The sequence below is a fragment of the Cyprinodon tularosa genome, unplaced genomic scaffold, assembly GCF_016077235.1.
Source record: "Cyprinodon tularosa strain WSP-4 unplaced genomic scaffold, ASM1607723v1 ctg149, whole genome shotgun sequence".
Lineage (NCBI taxonomy): Eukaryota > Metazoa > Chordata > Actinopteri > Cyprinodontiformes > Cyprinodontidae > Cyprinodon > Cyprinodon tularosa.
The window spans coordinates 1,645,511-1,666,883 of record NW_024038320.1 but is presented as its reverse complement, the minus strand read 5'-3'; the positions used below and the strand labels follow the sequence as shown (position 1 = coordinate 1,666,883).

Sequence of the window (21,373 nt, the reverse complement as noted above, 5' to 3'; positions counted from 1 at the left end):
ATAGCAAACTCAGTTAAATGACCGTTCAGACAGATGATCACTACTTTTTGCTCCGTTGGTCATGTAACTCCTCCTCCACTGCGGGTGCCTGCGCCATCTTAGCCACAGCCTATGGTGACTATGACAGCAAATATCTGCCTCTTCTGAGGCCTTTCTTTTCTCCCCATACACTTCGTAGACACTTTTTCCCTTACGACCCTCGGCCATTTTCAAAGAACCGTGGTGAGAAAGGTGAGCTTCAATGACTGTCTGAAACCGTAGCTCACCACACATATACCCCTGAAAGTGTGCATGCACAGATAGCTAACTGGGAACAAGGACGTAGGACAGCCTCACGTAAACAAATCACCAGAATGATTGACAACTAGGAGGACCACTTATTTAGATGATCCACCCGAAAATAAATGACCGTCCTCTATATCTTTAAAGGAGTCATAACCTGGTATTTTGCAGGTACAGTCCATTTGAAACCGACTTTAAACTCACGTTAATCATTTTAGGAGAAAAAAAATGTAACAGAGTTCATTTTTACTCTTTTCGTGTCTGATTTCTTTTTTTCTTGCGAGGGTTTGCACCAGAATTTTACAGCTTTGATGGTGTCACCGCTTTAGGTGGAAAAGAGAGGGAAGCTGCACTCTCTGTGGAGCTTTTGAAGCCACCCAGCAGGTTTTTAATTGAAGCCCAACACTAAGATGCATGCTTAAAGTCAGATTTCCAGGTGATGACTTTAATTCATTTTGGGGTTTGCCTATCCCACTTTCCTCTTTACAACATAGCTCACAATTCCCTTCTGTTAATTTTTTTTTTTTTACATCCTGTCACAGTTTTAATTGGATTTAGCTCTGGACTTTGACTAGTCCATTCTAGAGCATAAATCTGCTCTGATCTGTGCTTCATGTTTAGGGTTGCTTTCCTGCTGGAAGATTTTCAGGATCTCTTCCAAGACTGCCAACTATTTAACTCTATAAACCTTCCCATCAGATTTGGCCATCCTCTCTAGTCCAAATAAAGAAAAGCATCCCCACAGCATGACATAACTGTAAAAATTGTGTGTTTAAGGTGCTAAGAAATAGTAATTTGAACTTTTTTTTAAAGGCATCAAAATAATCTAATTTGGACCTCCTTTCAATTTATAACTATACTCTAACATATCTTGGTTAGAAATCTCGACAAAACACCTTGACTTACTTTTGTGACCTGTGTAAAAAAATAAAACAAACACAGATCCATGACCTCATTATCTTTTATCCAAAAGGCTGCAGCAGTTTCACAACGGGTAAGATGTCAGCCAGGTTAATGTACTGCTGCACCGATACATTTGGGTGTGTTGAAGACAGGAATAACACCAGTTCAAGTAAATCAATGATGAATTATGGTATGAGTTTATCATTATGTTGTAAAACTGATGTTATCTGTTCCTGATCATCTCTTAAAGACACTAAAGATATGCTTACCCTCAGCTGGAGGCGATGGGTTTTAAGTTGAGGCGTTGTGCAATTTCTGACAGATCAAAGCTTTTATTTTGTAGGTTTTCTAAAAAGGTTTATATTTACCTTTTCACTTAAGAGGGGGACAAAAAAACCTCAAATTAAAGGAAACAATAATATTTTAACCGAAATACTAAACCACCACACCTATAACGGTTCCCACAGAACTATATTCTTTAGGTTGATCCAGGTGTCAGTGGGTTTTTATTTTGACATGTCATGAGGTGTGCTCTGGTCAAATCAAACTCTCCAAAATATATTTTAGTAAAAAAAAAAACTCAAGGTGTAGAGGATAAACACAAAAAGGATAAACATGTGGAAAAAGCACATCATCCCTTCTGCTAAGCAGATTGGAGGCTCTATAATGCTGTGGATTTGTTTGTCTTTAGAAGCCAGTTCAGATATTTGAAATCTTAATATCGGGACATTTTTATCAGGTAAAGATCAGTTGATTGTAACAGGGTTTATACAGGAATGAGCAACTCTAATTTAATGCTTTTTAATGCTCTTTTAATGCTCTTAAAAATTATTTTAATGCAACAAGTACCCATGACTCTCATATATACACAGCAAATCCTTCTCCATCTTTACTGTCGGCAAGCTGCAATTCCTCGATTTTCAGCCACTTTTGTTGAAATTAGCATTTTCCCCATTCTACAGCTTTTTCTCCGACTTGAGCTTCTTTTCCAAACATACGGCTTGACCATCAGCCGGAAGCAGTTCCGCGCAAATATATTGGGATATATTTGCATATTTGCAAATAGTGTTGCACCGATACCAGTATCGGACGGCGCCCCGATACTGCCCTAAAATGGTGGTATCGGTATCAGCGAGTACCAACAAATAGGGCACTGATACCATTTTGAGAGCCATAAGTTTATTCAACTATTGTCACCCATTCCAGGTAGGCAATAAAAAGTTCTACTGGATTCACTTTGTATTAGATATTTTCGTGCTTCACAAAGGTAGGCAGCAGCTTGACAAAGCCATGATGGCAATTGTTTTACATTATTATGGTATCGGTATCGGCCGATACTGCACAGCCAGGTATCGGGTATCGGTATCGGGGCCAAAAAATGGCATCGGCGCAACACTATTTGCAAATATATATCATTTAAGAAATTGTTTTTATAAACATTTTTTTAATTTAAATAAAGCATTTTGAATGCAGAAATAATCACATTTAATGAATTTTAATGCCAATTAGGGCCTTACTTAAAAAAAATAATTATTTAATGACTTTTAATGATTTTTAATGACCCGCGGAAACCCTGTGTAATGATAACTGAACAATCTGGAGACAATAAGTACGGTCTGATAAAAAAATATATAAATTTTTATAGAATATTTTGGCTTTGTTTATATTTCAAACTTTTAATGTCGCATTTTTGTATTTTCTCCAATTGCAATAGGATTAAATTAAAACTGAATTGAAAAAAAATAAATAGTCCATCAATTTTCTGTTTATGAAGATTTAATATTTTGGAAAACATTTTTTTTTTCCCCCATCGATGCACTTCTTTGGGGCCCCCTAGCCGAGTGAGAGCAGTTCATCACTTTTGTTCTTAGATGAATGATCATAACAAATAAACCAGCAGACCGTGTAAAACTACTAACAGCAAACATTTAGTTTTTAAATTTCCATCACTTGTTGAAAGAAATTGCTTTACAAGAATATTCAAAGCTTAAATGTGGTTTCCCTTTAAATTAAGCCAGAGGAGATGATTGAACTAAAAGCTTGGTTGTCACAGTAAAGTATGTTATTTGTCATTTTAGTATGAAACCTAAGTGAAGCAAAAATAGATTCATCTGAATTGGTACCAAAAAAAAAGATTTTTCAGCTAATAAATATATATATATATATATATATATATATATATATATATATATATATATATATATATATATATATATATATATATATATATATATATTACACAATACAACCTTATCCTATAAAAAAAGGCATTAAAAACCATAAATAATAAAACGTTTACATATACAAATATGTTTTTCTTTTTAACTATGATGAAAAATGTGCCCTGTTGCCTGCTTTTTGAGTGCTTTATTGGCAATAAGCATGGGTAGAGCATCAGCCTCCATTAGTAGAGTTTAAAGCATGTAGTTCTTTATCAAAAGTCTGAAATGTTTAATACATTCTGAAGGCCAACATTATTAACCCTGAGCCCTGATTTTTTACTTGGTTTAGCCTTTCTGTTATCTGCTGAATGTCATACTCTCTCTTTTGTCAGGTCTAATACAGGTGCTGGTCATAAAATTAGAATATCATGAAAAAGTGGATTGATTTCAGTAATTCCATTTAAAAAGTGAAACTTGTATATTATATTCATACATTACATACAAACTCATATATTTCAGATGTTTATTTTGTTTAATTTTGATGATTACAAATGACAACAAATGAAAATCTCAAATTCATCATATCAGAAAATTAGAATATTGTGAAAAGGTTCAAAATTGATGGCCCCTGGTGCCACACTCTAAACAGCTAATTAACTCAAACCACCTGCAAAAGCCTTTAAATGGTCTTTCAGTCTAGTTCTATAGGCTACACAATCATGGGGATGACTGCTGACTTGACAGTTGTCCAAAAGACGACCATCGACACCTTGCACAAGGAGGGCAAGACACAAAAGGTCATCGCTAAAGAGGCTGGCTGTTCACAGAGCTCAGTGTCCAAGCACATTAATAGAGAGGCGAAGGGAAGGAAAAGATGTGGTCGAAAAAAGTGTACAAGCAAGAGAGATAACCGCACCCTGGAGAGGATTGTGAAACAAAACCCATTCAAAAATGTGGGGGAGATTCACAAAGAGTGGACTGCAGCTGGAGTGTGTGCTTCAAGAACCACCACACACAGACGTATGAAAGACATGGGTTTCTGCTGTCGCATTCCTTGTGTCAAGCCACTCTTGAACCACAGACAGCGTCAGAAGCGTCTTGCCTGGGCTAAAGAGAAACAGGACTGGACTGCTGGTGAGTGGTCCAAAGTCATGTTCTCTGATGAAAGTAAATTTTGCATTTCCTTTGGAAATCAAGGTCCCAGAGTCTGGAGGAAAAGAAGAGAGGCACTTCATCCACGTTGCTTGAAGTCCAGTGTAAAGTTTCCACAGTCAGTGATGGTTTGGGGTGCCATGTCATCTGCTGGTGTTGGTCCATTGTGTTTTCTGAGGTCCAGGGTCAACGCAGCCACATACCAGGAAGTTTTAGAGCACTTCATGCTTCCTGCAGCTGACCAACTTTTTGGAGATGCAGATTTCATTTTCCAACAGGACTTGGCACCTGCACACAGTGCCAAAGCTACCAGTACCTGGTTGAAGGACCATGGTATCCCTGTTCTTAATTGGCCAGCAAACTCTCCTGGCCTTAACCCCATAGAAAATCTATGGGGTATTGTGAAGAACAAGATGCAATACACCAGACCCAACAATTCAGAAGAGCTAAAAGCCACTATTAGAGCAACCTGGGCTATCATAACACCTGAGCAGTGCCACAGACTGATCGACTCCATGCCACGCCGCATTGCTGCAGTAATACAGGCCAAAGGAGGCCCAACTAAATACTGAGTGCTGTACATGCTCATACTTTTCATGTTCATACTTTTCAGTTGGCCAACATTTCTATAAATCCTTTGTTTTTATTGGTCTTCAGTAATATTCTAATTTTCTGATATGATGGCCAACTGAAAAGTATGAACATGAAAAGTATGAGCATGTACAGCACTCAGTATTTAGTTGGGCCTCCTTTGGCCTGTATTACTGCAGCAATGCGGCGTGGCATGGAGTCGATCAGTCTGTGGCACTGCTCAGGTGTTATGATAGCCCAGGTTGCTCTAATAGTGGCTTTTAGCTCTTCTGAATTGTTGGGTCTGGTGTATTGCATCTTCTTCTTCACAATACCCCATAGATTTTCTATGGGGTTAAGGTCAGGAGAGTTTGCTGGCCAATTAAGAACAGGGATACCATGGTCCTTCAACCAGGTACTGGTAGCTTTGGCACTGTGTGCAGGTGCCAAGTCCTGTTGGAAAATGAAATCTGCATCTCCAAAAAGTTGGTCAGCTGCAGGAAGCATGAAGTGCTCTAAAACTTCCTGGTATGTGGCTGCGTTGACCCTGGACCTCAGAAAACACAATGGACCAACACCAGCAGATGACATGGCACCCCAAACCATCACTGACTGTGGAAACTTTACACTGGACTTCAAGCAACGTGGATGAAGTGCCTCTCTTCTTTTCCTCCAGACTCTGGGACCTTGATTTCCAAAGGAAATGCAAAATTTACTTTCATCAGAGAACATGACTTTGGACCACTCACCAGCAGTCCAGTCCTGTTTCTCTTTAGCCCAGGCAAGACGCTTCTGACGCTGTCTGTGGTTCAAGAGTGGCTTGACACAAGGAATGCGACAGCAGAAACCCATGTCTTTCATACGTCTGTGTGTGGTGGTTCTTGAAGCACTCACTCCAGCTGCCGTCCACTCTTTGTGAATCTCCCCCACATTTTTGAATGGGTTTTGTTTCACAATCCTCTCCAGGGTGCGGTTATCTCTCTTGCTTGTACACTTTTTTCGACCACATCTTTTCCTTCCCTTCGCCTCTCTATTAATGTGCTTGGACACTGAGCTCTGTGAACAGCCAGCCTCTTTAGCGATGACCTTTTGTGTCTTGCCCTCCTTGTGCAAGGTGTCGATGGTCGTCTTTTGGACAACTGTCAAGTCAGCAGTCTTCCCCATGATTGTGTAGCCTATAGAACTAGACTGAAAGACCATTTAAAGGCTTTTGCAGGTGGTTTGAGTTAATTAGCTGATTAGAGTGTGGCACCAGGGGCCATCAATTTTGAACCTTTTCACAATATTCTAATTTTCTGATATGATGAATTTGAGATTTTCATTTGTTGTCATTTGTAATCATCAAAATTAAACAAAATAAACATCTGAAATATATGAGTTTGTATGTAATGTATGAATATAATATACAAGTTTCACTTTTTAAATGGAATTACTGAAATCAATCTACTTTTTCATGATATTCTAATTTTATGACCAGCACCTGTACATTTTCAGATTTCTGTAAAAAAAAAATGTAATTAAATATCTGAGTGGTTTATAAAATCTCTCTCTCCTAATAAAAAATATGTTAATCTGAAATGAGTCCCACCAAATGTTGGCTTATAACGAATTGCTTCATATTCCTTTTGTTTAATTTAATTATTTTAATCCATTACAGCTGCACAAGCTCAGACGCCTTCATCCCCTCTCCCTTTTTTTCTTAGACAACCACACGTTTCTCGATAAAACACCACCCAGCCACTTAATAAACCTCCCTGACACCACGGACAATAAATAAAGATGACATTTACGACCTCACCGCCAGAGCAATCATCCCTAAAAACAAACTTATCACAACCTGCTTCAGAGTTGCTTCTTGTAGTAATTTGATGGGGCATTAAGTGAGATGCGACACTGGTTTACCGCAAAGCGAAAAACACACAAATGCTCGGCACAACTGGCCGATATGCTGCCTCTGGCAGCTCAGAGAGCCAAGGGTGATTATCATGTGTGGTTTTTCTGCACCGTTTATTTTTTTTTTCTTGTGGGTGAGTCATAGCTATGGGAAGACATAACTCATCTGAAATCCTAAAGTCACTTGAGCTAGCGCATGAATGCAGATTTATAGGAGTGGAGCAATGCTGCCCTCTTTAGCTGCACACTTCTCCACCTTTTGGTGACTTTGCATACCTGTTGATGTAGCTTAGGGCGAGGTATGTGGGCTGCTGTTGCTCCTGCTTCTCCAGAACCCTCGGATCCGTGTCTGAGGGAGAAACAGACAGATGGGGTTAATCACTTCTTTTGCTTATGGAGGGAGAGCGTAGCTGTTTCATATATAATGATTCTCCATACAAGACATGCCTTGTAGCTCTTTTCCACATACTTTCACGAAAAGTGAATGAAAACTCAAATGAAGCCAAATCAGATCGAAAAGCAAGGCCTTTCCAACCCTGCAGCACTCTGTCTGCCAAGATATGACAAAGAGGAAAGACAAAGCAACCGGTTGGAGTCAGTGATGAATGTGCGGTGTGTTAGTCAACAGGCGTGCTCAGGCATTTTTTCTAACTGACTTGCTAAGTCAGTAACACAACAGTAGGTAACTTCCTGTGCCTGAGGCTGGTACTGTTAACTTCAAAGTCCAGCCTCCTGATGGCTGGAAAACGGGAGCGGGCGAGCAGGAAAACACAGCAACCGTGAGCTACCAGTGCCATCAAGTGTTCAGTCTAAGAACAGTTTAAGAAGAAGCTGTATTTACATCAGTTGTCATGCTAAGGACACTACTAAATGTTTTAGAGTGAATGTTTTAGAGACCAACACTCCAAAAGGAATATTTCATGCAGGTTTTATTCCCAAACAAATGACAGTTATTTTCATTCTAATACACCTAAAATAATCTAATCATATTATTAGTAAACAAACGCTTAAGCATGGTGGTGGAAGCATCATGCAGCTGAGTAAAGAGGTAGAGATAAATACTGAGAGTGGTGCAGAGGTCCGACTTGAAGCAGCTTAATGACTAAGATTAAAGCCCATTTCTGGCGTAGAATGGTCCAGATTTGAATCAAATGGATAATCCGTACTGAGCTTTAAAATAAATCGTCAAATATGCTCTGCAGGTAATCAGACTGAATAGCAAAACATTCAGTTTTCAGCATTGTTTTTTTTAAATGCATCTTAAGGTTTTTTATTGTCATTATGGTATAACTTGCTGCCCTTTGACAAGAACACTCAATAAAAAAAGAGTTTCTCAAATCTCAGTGGGAATTTCCTGGTTAAATAAAGGTTGGATAAAATGTTGGAGGCTGTTAATTACATACCCTCAAAACCTTGCAGCTTTAATTACAGCGAAAGGTTCCGACTGATGCATGCCACACTTTTGAGATTCTTTCATTTTTTGATATAAAAAAAAATTTATATCTTCCTTCCACTTTATAAGTTTGCATTTTCTATCTTTCAATTTATTACATAAAAATCTATTCCGAGGCTACAAAATGAAAAGAGGGATGAATTCATGTGCATGGCGCCTTAAGAGCGTTTCTAGCTGCATACCTAATGGCTTGCAGATGTATCACAAGTGAAATCTGAGGACGCCTGGACGCTCCTTCAAGTTAAGCCCACTGCTCTGTGCGCTGGCCTTCACACCCATTTGGTTTTCAGGCTTTCACACCTCATAATAAAAAATAAAAAAAACAGACTTCCCACAATGCAGAAGAACACCAAGGAGGACCAGCAAACAAATAAAGTGGGCATAAAAAAAAATAAATAAATAAGACGCATGCTCCTTCTGCTGTTTACGCTGCACAACAGCAAACCACAGACTCCCTACAGCGAAGGACTTAGGCCAGGAAAGACCAAAGAATCAGCCTATAGATTTGTGAACACAAACAAGATTGCACACACATAGAAAGGAGGTGGTCCACAGAGGTGGTCTCTGAAAGTATTTTATAGCTGAACATCAATAATCTTACCCTATGAGCAGGTTAGACATGTCTGAGAGGGTCGAGTCCTGAGATGTTCCAGACAGAAAGAAAAGCTGCCAGCCACAGTTCTGTTACATCAGTCAGACCTACTTTAGAAAAACTACTCTTATTTCAAAGAGGTTTAAGTTCAATTTGCCTTGTTTCGTTTTTTTTTTACGCTCTCAATTTGCATGTCTGAAAATAAATCAGGTTTGATATAAAAGGCACTATTTATACAGTCAAATGTTGCACAAAATGATTTTTAAGGCAAAACAGGAAGGGAAAGAAACCTTCCGCTACTATCTAGCACCAAATTGAGGCCAACAAGAAAAACTAGTGGTGGGACACAATTAAACTTTGAAATGTTTTAATAATTAATTAATCTAAGTTAATTAAAGGGTATTTAAATGATCACAATGAATGGCATTTTAATTAAAACTAATTTTTTCAGCTCAACAAACTTTTTTCTACAAAATCTTTGAACAAAATATTATATAAAGACAACACATATATATTTTATTTTTAATACAGATATTTAGGTTTCTTTAACTATCAGATATGTTGGAAGTTATAACATTTTGCCATTTCTATCAGAAATGCCTGATATTTTCAGTCAGTGTTTTTTTGGTTTATAGCCGACGGACATTTAACAGCGAAACAACGCCGCCAAAACTCATGACACAATAAACAGCAAAGCCACTTTCTAGTGTACTACTAGTGTACATCGCTGGATCGTATTCTTAAAGAAAATTCAACATAACTGTTTAAATAATGGTTTGATCTTGAAATGTGCCCAAAGTACTGAGGATCCTGGAGGAGTGGGCAGAAAGTGTGATGTCTGTGTGCGAGAAGGAGGGGACAGTGTTAAACTAGTGAACCAGGTGCAGAGACGTCGAGCAGCAGTAAATGTTGACCAAATTTACAACTTCCGCTCACCTAACAGGACAGGATGTTGAAAAGCTCCTGATCCACACGCTGGAAGAGGACAATGTCTGTCACTGGCTTTAAGTTTCCAAATATCATCCTGAATCTTTTTTTTTTTTTTTTTTTTATCGCTTAACACAAAACTTTTATCTTTTTTTTTGTTTTTTTTTGGTACATTGGTATTCAATTTGTGATTGATGTAGCTGCTCTTTATTCCAAAACGTAGACCAGAGGCACACTGCTGCCCCCTGGTGAGCAGATACAGTAACAACCGCAAGGTTCTGTACTTAGAGGCCTTCACCTTCCCATGTGTTCGAACCAGGCCAAGAATGCACAGCTTGTTGAGTAGCCTGCTAATTAAGCCCCAGAGAGCCTTTTAACGCGGTTCCAGAGCAGCAGGCAACCGGACGGAGGGAGAGAGAAGGAGCTGAAGAAGACGGGGGGAGCTGGAGGTGTACTTCTCTGTAATTACACTTCCCAGAGGTTTTTTTAGGCCCCGAGACTTCCGAAGGGCTAATGTGTGGGACTGTTTTGAGCGCATGGAGGGGACCTGTGTATGGGGTGACAAGAAGGGGGTCTGCAAACTTCAGCCGGGGGGATGCCAGCCAAGTAACTGCTCCAACCTCACAGGTCATTCAGGAAGAAAAGAGAGCAGCAAACGGTTTCACAAGCACCAATGTGCACGCTTTCCTGTGTCGCACCTCAACGAGGTGGGACTGGAGACGGTCTGGCAACTGGGCCTGGACTAATTGGGTGAAATCATTATTACTCGTCGCCCCCTACAGGGAGTCCTACTTCATACAGGTTCTGTCAGGTAATACAGGAGTGGCAAACTGGAAGATTCCAGATATTTGGATGTCTTCAGACATTTTTTCGTAAACTGCAAAAATGTAATCAAATGCCCTAAACACAACAGTTCAACCAAAGGGAAAAGAAGGTAAAAACATTTCTTCTTTTGCAGTTTCATCCTAAAATTGTCAAAATCTTTGAGCTATTTTCTGTGACAACAGGAAAAATTAAGGACTACAACAATGTAATAGAATTTCTTAAAATATTTTTCCTTTTTTTTTTTACTTTATTTTGAAATAACTGACTAGAAACTGATTTAAATCACCCTGGGATTGTGAAGGCTCATTCTAAAACGGAATCTGAAATGATCTTTATCCACTTTTACTGGCTTAGTGGATAAGAATTTGTAGAAAACCCTAAAATTAAATTCTACTTATCTTTTTTTGCAACAACCTAATATCTATATCCAACTTCATTTGAGTATAGTTATGCAGTTTCAGGGGCAAAGTATCAAAAACAAGAAAAGTTGTCTTTTAACAAACCACACTGGCTCCCTAAACCTTCTATCAACTCCCCACTTCCATGAGAGCATATTTGACAAGATATAAAGGGCTATTCACCCTTCAAAATAGGTAAAACAAGAGAAAAGGCTGTTATAGCTTTGTGTTAATAGTGTCTGAAATTAGCCACTTTATTATATATGCAGAGAGCAATACCAAAAAGTCTAAAACAACAGAAAAGCACACACAAAAACAGTCTGGCTCTACTTTCTTTAGCTTTAACAGCAGTAAGACGACTACCGTGGGTCACACTGGTTGCCCAGCATGCTGCGCTAAATCTGGACAGTCTTTAGCCTTATGAAAGTAAATGCACATGGATGATGCTTTTCATATGAGGAGAACAGCCTTCAGATAAAATAAATACTCCACATAGCTCCTTAGAGCAAGTTATGAGCGTCAGGTGGTCCCTATTCTAAAGGAGAAATGACAGGAAGCATCCAGCCTCCTTTTCCTACCTCCTTCCTTACTGTGACCAATATTCAGACAACTCTTATCAGGGCTAACAATGACTCACTCACCATTTTGGCTAAAGAGTCCTCACTAGGGGTGGCTACTTATTGTATCATTTATTGTTAGAGTCATATATTTCTAGCCATTATAACAATTTTAACTTATCATCTTCAGGGTTTATACAGGAATGAGTAACTCTAATTTAATGCTTTTTAATGCTCTTAAAAAATTATTTTAATGCCATCAACAGGTACCCATGAGTCTTATATATATATATATATATATATATATATATATATATATATATATATATATATATATATATAAATAAAACACAGTAAAATCTTTTGTCATCTGCAGCCATGTCCCCAATTCCTAATTTTCCAGCCACTTTTGTTGAAATTAGCATTTTCCCTAACTCCAGCTTTATCTTCGCATTGAGCTTCTTTTCCGAACTTGCGGCTTTACGATCAACCGGAAGCAGTTCTGCGCAAACACACTGAACCAGTTATATCTGATCAAATATATCTGATGAAATTGTTTCTATAAACATTTTTTCTTATAAAGCACTTTAAATGCCACAATAATCACATTTAATGAATTTTAATGCCAATTAAGGCCTTGATTAAAAAAAAATAATAGTTTAATGACTTTCAATGGTTTTTCATGACCCGCGGAAACCCTGATCTTAATGTTGAATTCGAAAGAATGATGATCAAAAACTTCAGAAACTGTTCAAATATGGCTGCTGTTTTAGTAAGTAATGAAACTGCAGGAACAGGCTCTTAATTAGCTCTACTTTTTTAGATCTCCTTCTTAACTTGAAATCTCTTATTAACCCCTAAAAAACTGAAGAAAATTTTTAATGCAAAAAAGGCAGCACTAATTAATGTTTGAGCCACTACAGGCACTTTGGAAGACAGCACTGTCGTAAATACTCACTGCCCCCTCAGCTGCAGATCACTGTGACTCTAAAAGCAGCTGGAAAATGCAAATCACAAGGAAACTTCTGAAGTGGGTAGCTCTGTTCAATATCTAATATACATACATATATAATGTAAACTACCGGTAGTGTGCTGCAGCCTTTTCACAGCAAAATGTTAGCGGTCAGTGAAGAGTGAGTCTGCCTCTCAGGTAAACCATCATTTGCTCTCATGGGGTGATTCAGTTTTTCCATGTTTTATAGTGGCATCCTAAAGTAATATGTAGTAAAATAAAAATCTAATGCTTCACACTGAAAATACTATAGTAAAAACATTGACACTTCTTTATGAGTTTTAAATCCTTTTTTTTTTTTGTTTATTTTATTTTTTTTTTTTGCTGGCTCTGCTTTATCGTAAACCTCCATCCAAAAGTGTTTGATGATTGCCTGTGAGTAGCGCAGCGAGGGCTTTGGCTAATGATGCTAACAACCTTACATTAGGCTTCTGTAAAGTTGTTTGGCATGAGAATTTTAAAATAGTCTCCAGACTAGAACCGGGTCACGGCACAGAAAGCTACAAGAGTGTTTTTCCGGCCGGACACAATAGGAGGAGATGACAGAGCCCTAAATTGTCTCAATCACTTAAAGTAAACGCTGGGACTTAGAGGATGATTTATTAATGTTACTTAGTGCTGCTTTACAGTATTCTTTATACAAAACAATTTTAGTGATGACAAAACTAAAATAATAGGCCTCCCTGATGAATTGATTGCATAGCACTTTTTCTTACTGTTACATTTACAAAGAATTTATCATATTAATTTCATTCTTTTTTATTAAGATGAAAACTAAAAGGCCTATACTGTGTTGCTTCTTAAAGGATCTTCAGTGGCAAAAGTATTCAACTAAAGCATGAATAAAATTAGGAAATTATATAAAATTGACATCCTCTTAATTTGCTAACATACGTTGGTAAATAGATCATTTAATAATAGTTTTGCCAATTCCCACTGAATGTGGGGAGTGATGACATAGTGGTTAGGGCAGTGCGCTTGTGCTCTGAGAAGGGGACAAGTACTCGGTTCGATCCCCACAGGCTGCACTCTGGTTCCCTGAACAAGCCCCTTAACTCCACACTGCTCCCCGAGCATCGCACAATGGCCGCCCACTGCTCCCCAAGGGGAATGGTTAAATGCAGAGGTACAGTTCTCCACTGTGAGATCAATTAAGTTCAATTATTCATTATCATTTATGTTGCGTATTTCAATTAGACATTCAAGAGCCAGTTTCACAGCAGCCCACCTTAAAGTTATTTGAAATGAAATCCAATCTCATTCAAGGCATAGAATCCCATTTTTAATATCAATCTGACAGAGGAAGCATGTAAAAGGATTTACTTGGACCTGGATCCTGGTTTATCCTGGAATACCAAGACCTTTGCAGTCTTGTAATCCCAGTTTCCTGCACGCCCCCTCCCCTGCGAGAGGCAGGTACATGCTTGAACAGGTGAGAACAAACACGTGCACAGAGGCACGGTGGCCCTGACTTCATCGCATTCCACAGCCCTTACCTAGGTGCAACACACAAAGCGTTAAACAACAGCTAAAAAAGCCACAAACTGTAATCACAGTTCAGCTCAGCCGCTTCCTCCTGCATTCACTTGTAATCTGGAATGCAGAGGGGGGGTATGTCATTAGAAGACCGCTATCCTCTCTGCTGGAATGAGGTCAGAGTTGTGCACTCACACATTAACCTCGGTTTGTCACATGAAGAAAAGCGATGGGCTTATCTGGACTGTTTGCTGCCAGGCAGGGCAAGAAGAAGGGTAAGCATAAAGAGTCCAAAGGGGTGCAAGACAAAATGTTCCAAACCGGAGGCATTAGTAGAGCTTTAACCAATGTTTGCACACATCTAGCATGGCACATGAAATGCCCTGCCACTAGAGGGCAGCAAAGACAATACCTTTCTAAATGGACAAGCAGTGATTTCTACACCCTGACTTCTGTCCTGTTTGTCTACTTAGCATATTTTACAGTCATCTTAATGCCGCCCCCTAATATAACTGATTTATGGCTTCTGCATGCCTGTTCATAATCCTTATAATCACTGAAGGGGTTGCAATCATTGCAATCCGTTATGCACAAGCCTTTAAACAGCTTATTTGAAATCTTGGAAGAAAAGGAGGAACAAATCAGTTTATGTCTTGGGGATTCTGAGTCACATAGAACCCCCCAAAATAGGGCAATCAGGTCATATGTCACTGATCCCCCTCCTTCATCCTCACACCCATGCCCCCTGTATTCACTGATGCATATTGATTAAACAGGGAGTGATTATACTGGTGCTGATGACAGGCTGTGGAACAAAGCCAGCAATGGGCCAAATTCATTCATCTAAGAGATCTGGCTAGTAAATCGCTGCTCTGCGACGCTGACGGTTGGAATCAAAGGTTGAATTGAGAGCCAGATGGGCCTCTGTGTGTTTGTGGGGTTGAGGAAAATAATAAGTCTCTGCATGTTTGTTAGCTTTTATGCTGAATTTGATTATGAGTGGGTTAGCAGAACGCTGTGGATCATCGATTTAAAATCACAAAACAAGAAACGCAGCTCTAATCCCTGCCCTGAGCTTTAATTTTTGGAGTTATGAAGGGATTAACCAGCCGGTTGCAAGGAAGTTATAACCCTGTTTTTCACTGTCTCCACTCTTCATCGTGCAATACAACACGACTGGTTGTTATCGCCACTCTTTGTCACCGAGACAGCAGGTGTGCCCCTAACTCAGCCAACACGCTGCCCCCAACCCAGATAGAGTCGAGACTGCCAGTTGCCATGGAGACTGGCTCAATGAAGCATCCATTTTACCCCCTCACCTCCTACAAATGGCCTCCAGAGGATGGATGCATGCCAATTGACTGAACTTGGTCTGACCGCAGCATAGCAAAGTAGGAATAAATAATATTAATAATTAATCCTTATTTTAAAACGTGATTAAATATGTGTTGAAATAATACAATAATTTCAAAAGTTATGTTAAAATACAAACTTTTTATTGTAAACTTTATAATCCTGTGCTTGCTGTTTTGCAGTGTACCCTACCTTGTTTGCAGAGACACAGTAGTAAGGGTTAAATAGACACGAACATCTGATTGGTTCACTTGGACTCCTAAGCCAATCACCTTTAACTGTAGCAGTATGGGACTTTTATGGGTGCTGCTCACACACAGAATATTATTCAGTAAAAAAAATAATAGATCTAGAAGATCTAGCCATTTTTTAAAACAAGGATATTTAAAAATGCTTTAATGTAACCATTTATTGTTTATTATTACATTGAAATATGTAGTCATTAAGAGATGAAGCTGATTTGCTTGATGCAGGTACACCGATCACATTAAGCACATCAAACATCCAAGGAGATTGCTGAAACAACCGCAATAGAGTTAAACAAACTGTCCCTATTTTTTTGGATGGTTGTGATCAGTGAAATAGGTTAAATTAAACTGTAACAAAAACAGCAGAACATTTAGCCTTGCTACCTAGTGAAAACATGCAAAGATAAGTCAAGGAATTGGAAACACCTGTGTAGCATTAAAAAAATGTTCTCTGAGGTTAATTTGGTACAAAATGGGCTTTCATTTAGTTGGTATAAACATAACAGACTGTGGTTACTGTAGCTGTTTCAGTGATAGATTTATCAGGGTAAGACGGGGACTGCATGAAGAGACATCCATAATTTCTAAAGTCTATCCCACTAGCTTTTCTTATGATCTGGGATTGCTGTAGTTGGAGGTAAGGCTGAACGATTTAGCCAAAAATCTATATTGCGATTATTTTTAACCCAAAATTGCAATTTCATTTCATTTTTCATTTGCACTGACCCCAATCTTGCAGATGTTTCACCCCAGGCTTTCAGTTTTTCAAAGCGTGCTTGTGCAGGGTCCATTGTTACAGGAATTTACTGTAACCATTGTGTGAAAAAGTGTTTACTTCTACTTGAATGTATGCTAGCTGCAACTGTATCTACCTTTCTGTGTGGCAACAGACCCACTTCAAGCATTTAATCAACAAATGTCTTACTGTTATTAAATATAGTGTGATTAAAAATCAGTCCCTCTGTGATTTGAAATTTGTGGGTTTTTAAAAATTGCGATTATATTGCAAATGCAATTAATTGCCTAGCCTAGTTGGAAGTGTTTAGGTTAGGTAGGTTCAGAATGAGGACATTAGATTCTTAATATTCTTAAAAACAAGGCTACAGGTTATTCTGTTTCTAATTTTCTTCTTTCATTGGCGTTTTCGGGAGCATATCTGATAATTTTTAGGCATTGATAGGGCAGACCTTATCCCTATTCCTATCTGATAGGAAAGGATTTGTGCAGCGGTCTGACTCTCTCATAACCTCTAGAAGATTTTAGTTTAAAAAATAAGTGCAACTTTATATAAATAAATGGTGTGAAATTGCAGGAGCAATGTTGCATCCTATACGTGTCATTATCAAAGCTTAAAGGAGAAGTTCGGTTTTTAACACTTTTAGCCCATTTTCTGTAGTGTCCAGGATGAAATCGAATGATCGACACCAAAATTTTGACAATTGGTCCTGTCTCTGCTTTTTGGCTCATTTAGAATCCACCCCTGGCTGCTTTAGAATGGCTTCCATAGAGCATGTCCGATAATGTCCTTAAAACAACCTTAAACGTTCTTTTTTTTAAATATGCTACTCACCGGGTCGTCAGCGCTGTTCAATGACGTTCCAAAAAAAGTTTTGTGAAGAAAAGACGTTCCTGTAGTGTTTTATTTAGCATTTTGTAAATCCCATTGAGTTCTGTTGGAATAGTCAATATTCCCCTGCCACCGGAAACGGAAATGGGGCCTGTTTACACAGTTGTAGTCTTTTCGCTTCACTCTGTGTACTCCGACGTCGAGGTGCTAACGTCTCTGTTAAACACTTTAAAAAACTCTGAAAATGGAATACGAAAGGTGGATTCTTGATTCTCGACGTCGGAGTACACAGAGTGAAGCGAAAAGACTACAACTGTGTAAACAGGCCCCATTTCCGTTTCCGGTGGCAGGGGAATATTGACTATTCCAACAGAACTCAATGGGATTTACAAAATGCTAAATAAAACACTACAGGAACGTTTTTTCTAGGGCTGCAACAACGAATCGATAAAATCGATAAAAATCTACTTTTAAAAGCGTTGGCAACGAATTTCATCATCGATTAGTTGTGTCGCGCGATTATTGCGTCATCCGCCGCGCCGTCATCACTGCCTCTTGACTGAAAGAGGAAGAAAAAAAAATACGGCAGAGCGAGTCAGCGCCGCAGGTGCAGTGTTGCCAACTCCGCGACTTTTCAGACCCCTCCAGCGACTATTTTTCAAAAAAGCGACTAGCGACAAATCTGGCGACTTTTTTCGGTGTCACTGGCGGCTTTTGGAGACTCTTACGTGAAAGCATGCATGTTCCTACTCTGCCGTGGGGCGCCTCCCCCACCCCAACCGCGTTTTCCCGCAGGAGTCCCTCTCAGTCAGAGCCTCAGCGTCCAGACTGCAAATGAAGCGCGCATGCACCGGGATTGACGGCGCAAATTGATCACAATAATTAAAATAGCCTGCGCTTTGTAAAGCGAAAAAAGTGATAACATGCAACTTTTTTCAAAAGAAATTAACATGGCACGGAACCACCATGTTTGTTTGGTTTTAAAGTGGGGAAACGTAACGTTAGTTTCTCAGGTAGCTCATCTGATGCTTTCCTTACCGTGTTAGTAGGTTACAGACAGTGATAAGGTTGGCTACTTATTTTACTTTTAATTTCATTTGAATTAGCTTAAGCAGCGTTTATATTTACTTTATAAATAAATTAACTTGCAAATTATGAGGGCAAGACTTTTAAAGTTTAAATCTTCTGGCAAAGATAAAGTAAAGATGATCCTGCAATTTATAGAAGTAAAGCAGAATAAAATCCAGCAAGATCAGTAATATGTCAATTAATTATATGCCACATTCCCATGTAAATATCTGTCTTTGGAGGATGTGTTTTTTAGCACCCCTAGTTCTCTCATTTTTATTCCAAATACAATTTATAATTTGAATCACAGGGCTATTTTTATCTCTATGGTTCAGTATTTTCTCAAGTAGCAACTTTAACTGCTGTACTTTCCTGTCTTAAAAGGCAGTACTCTTCTAGTCTAAAAAAAACTCATTTGTTGAAATGGGGGGCCTATTGTTTGAACCCCTTAGAGGCTTTTAAAAACAAAAATGTCTTTTTTTGCGCTTTATGAAACAAAGTACCCTATATTTTGTGGATGTACAGCTACATTTCTCATGTAAGTTTGCGTAGTTTTAACACAAACATTTATTTTTCATATTGCACCAGTACAGTTAATGAGCAACCTGTACTTGTGTGCTTGTTTGTTCTGTCTAAAATGTTTATTTTGGAATAAAGAGGTTAATATAAAAAATATTTTTTGTCCGATTCATCGATTAATCGAAAAAATAATCGTCCGATTCATCGATTTTTAAAATAATCGTTAGTTGCAGCCCTAGTTTTTTCTTTACGAAACTTTTTTTGGAACGTCATTGAACAGCGCTGACGACCCGGTGAGTAGCATATTTTAAAAAAAGAACGTTTAAGGTTGTTTTAAGGACATTATCGGACATGCTCTATGGAAGCCATTCTAAAGCAGCCAGGGGTGGATTCTAAATGAGCCAAAAAGCAGAGACAGGACCAATTGTCAAAATTTTGGTGTCGATCATTCGATTTCATCCTGGACACTACAGAAAATGGGCTAAAAGTGTTAAAAACCGGAATTCTCCTTTAAATGAGCGTAGCCATGTACTATGGATAGACAGAACACACACACAGAAAAAAAATACATATGTATATATATATATATATATATATATATATATATATATATATATGTACATACATCCTCAAATAAAACACTAGTGTTTACTTAGTCAATGTTGAGCCTAAAAATATGTTTTTGCGCTGGATGCAACCAGAAAACAAACACTGATGTGCGCAATCTGCTACCAGAATTTCAATCAATTTAGCATTAAAATATGAATGGCCCTGACGCTTAACTCGCACTTCAGTGAACACCAACGTTCATAATATATTCCAAGCACTATTCATCAGTATCACTCTGCATCCGGTATTTTAATGCACTTCTGAGGCAAAAATTTCTTCTAGCTGGCTTGCTATATTTCTCTCTTTTTTTTACTATTGGCACACATGCATAACAACATACCCCCAGTCGCATGGTCCTCTTGTGGTAAATATGCAAAACCGTGCAAAAATACCTCCAAACATACATACAACAAGAATAAAATGTGAAACACAGAAGTGAAATATAATAAGCTAAACAGGGCGCCATTATTCTGAAAGCCTTTGTATGCAACTAGGGTGAGCTACTGTTATAGGAGGTATTGGAGTCAGGGTGCTATTTTGGGATGAAGGGGATACTTTATATTAGGGCAGAAACGATTAATGCGATTAATCGTGATTAATCAATTACTGAAATAATCGTCAAATAATTTAGTAAATGATTAATCGTTAACTGGAGTAAAGAGACTGTAAAACATGCCTTTAGCTGACGGAGTGATCCAATTAGAGCTGTGCTTATATCAAAATTGTAAAAAATATATATATTTATAAACATTTTGAATTTAGGATTTTTTTTTATTTTGTCTATTCAGAAATCCTCAAGTTGAAAAGTTTTAGTTTCATCTGGTCTAATTTTATAAAAAGTCTTTTTTAAGAAATCTTTGGTTATCCAATTAATAATCGATTAATTGAAAAAAAGATAAAAATCAACAGACTAATAAATTTGCAAAATACTCCTTATATTTATATGAAGGTGAACAGACTAAGAAACAGACTAACAGAAAAAAAAAAAACAGAACAGGAATAATCTCAGTAAAATTATTAATTATAATCAATTTAAAATAGCTAAAATCTTTAGAATGCACCTCAATCTGAAAATGATTAAAACAAAAAGATTAAAAAATATATGCATGTATATACGTGATATAAGCATTTATGCATCCATTTGAAATGTTCATATTTTATAACTTATTATTGCGTTATGAACATTTGGCTTTTTTACATGTTTGTGGTTTAATCTTTAAATAAACATTTTCAGAAAGAGCAATAAGTTGAAGCTCCTGTTTAAAAACATACGTTTTGATCCATAATGTACACTATGTTTGACAGACAACGGTATAAGATATTGTATGAAAAGTGATGAGAGGATTAGGGCCACTGTAAAAATTAAAAAAATTAACTGATTTTTTTTTTTTTTTTTTTGTATAATATGAGAAAAAGTCAGAATACTGACTTTAATCTCAGAATTCAGACTTTTTTCTCAGAATTCTGACTTTATTCTCAAAATTCTGACTTTAATCTCACAATTCTACCTTTTTCCCCACACAATTCTGACTTTAATCTCAGGATTCTAAATTTAATCTAGGGATTCTGACTTTAATCTCAGAATTCTAAATGAATTCTGACTTTAATCTCAGAATTCTGACTTTTTTCTCAAAATTCTGACTTTAATCTCACAATTCTACCTTTTTTCCCCACATAATTCTGACTTTAATCTCAGGATTCTAAATTTAATCTAGGGATTCTGACTTTAATCTCAGAATTCTAAATGAATTCTGACTTTAATCTCAGAATTCTGACTTTTTTTCTCAAAATTCTGACTTTAATCTCA

At 37.8% G+C, this 21,373-nt stretch overlaps 1 protein-coding gene across 1 annotated transcript in view; it reads right to left on the bottom strand.

Moving 5' to 3' along the window:
- Positions 1-21,373, bottom strand: part of jazf1a (JAZF zinc finger 1a) — a 31,908-nt gene that overhangs the window by 9,202 nt on the left and 1,333 nt on the right. The window contains exon 2 of the mRNA XM_038279200.1: positions 7,239-7,311. Within this exon, the coding sequence (XP_038135128.1) occupies positions 7,239-7,311 (73 nt within the window). The remainder of the gene's footprint in view (positions 1-7,238; positions 7,312-21,373) is intronic.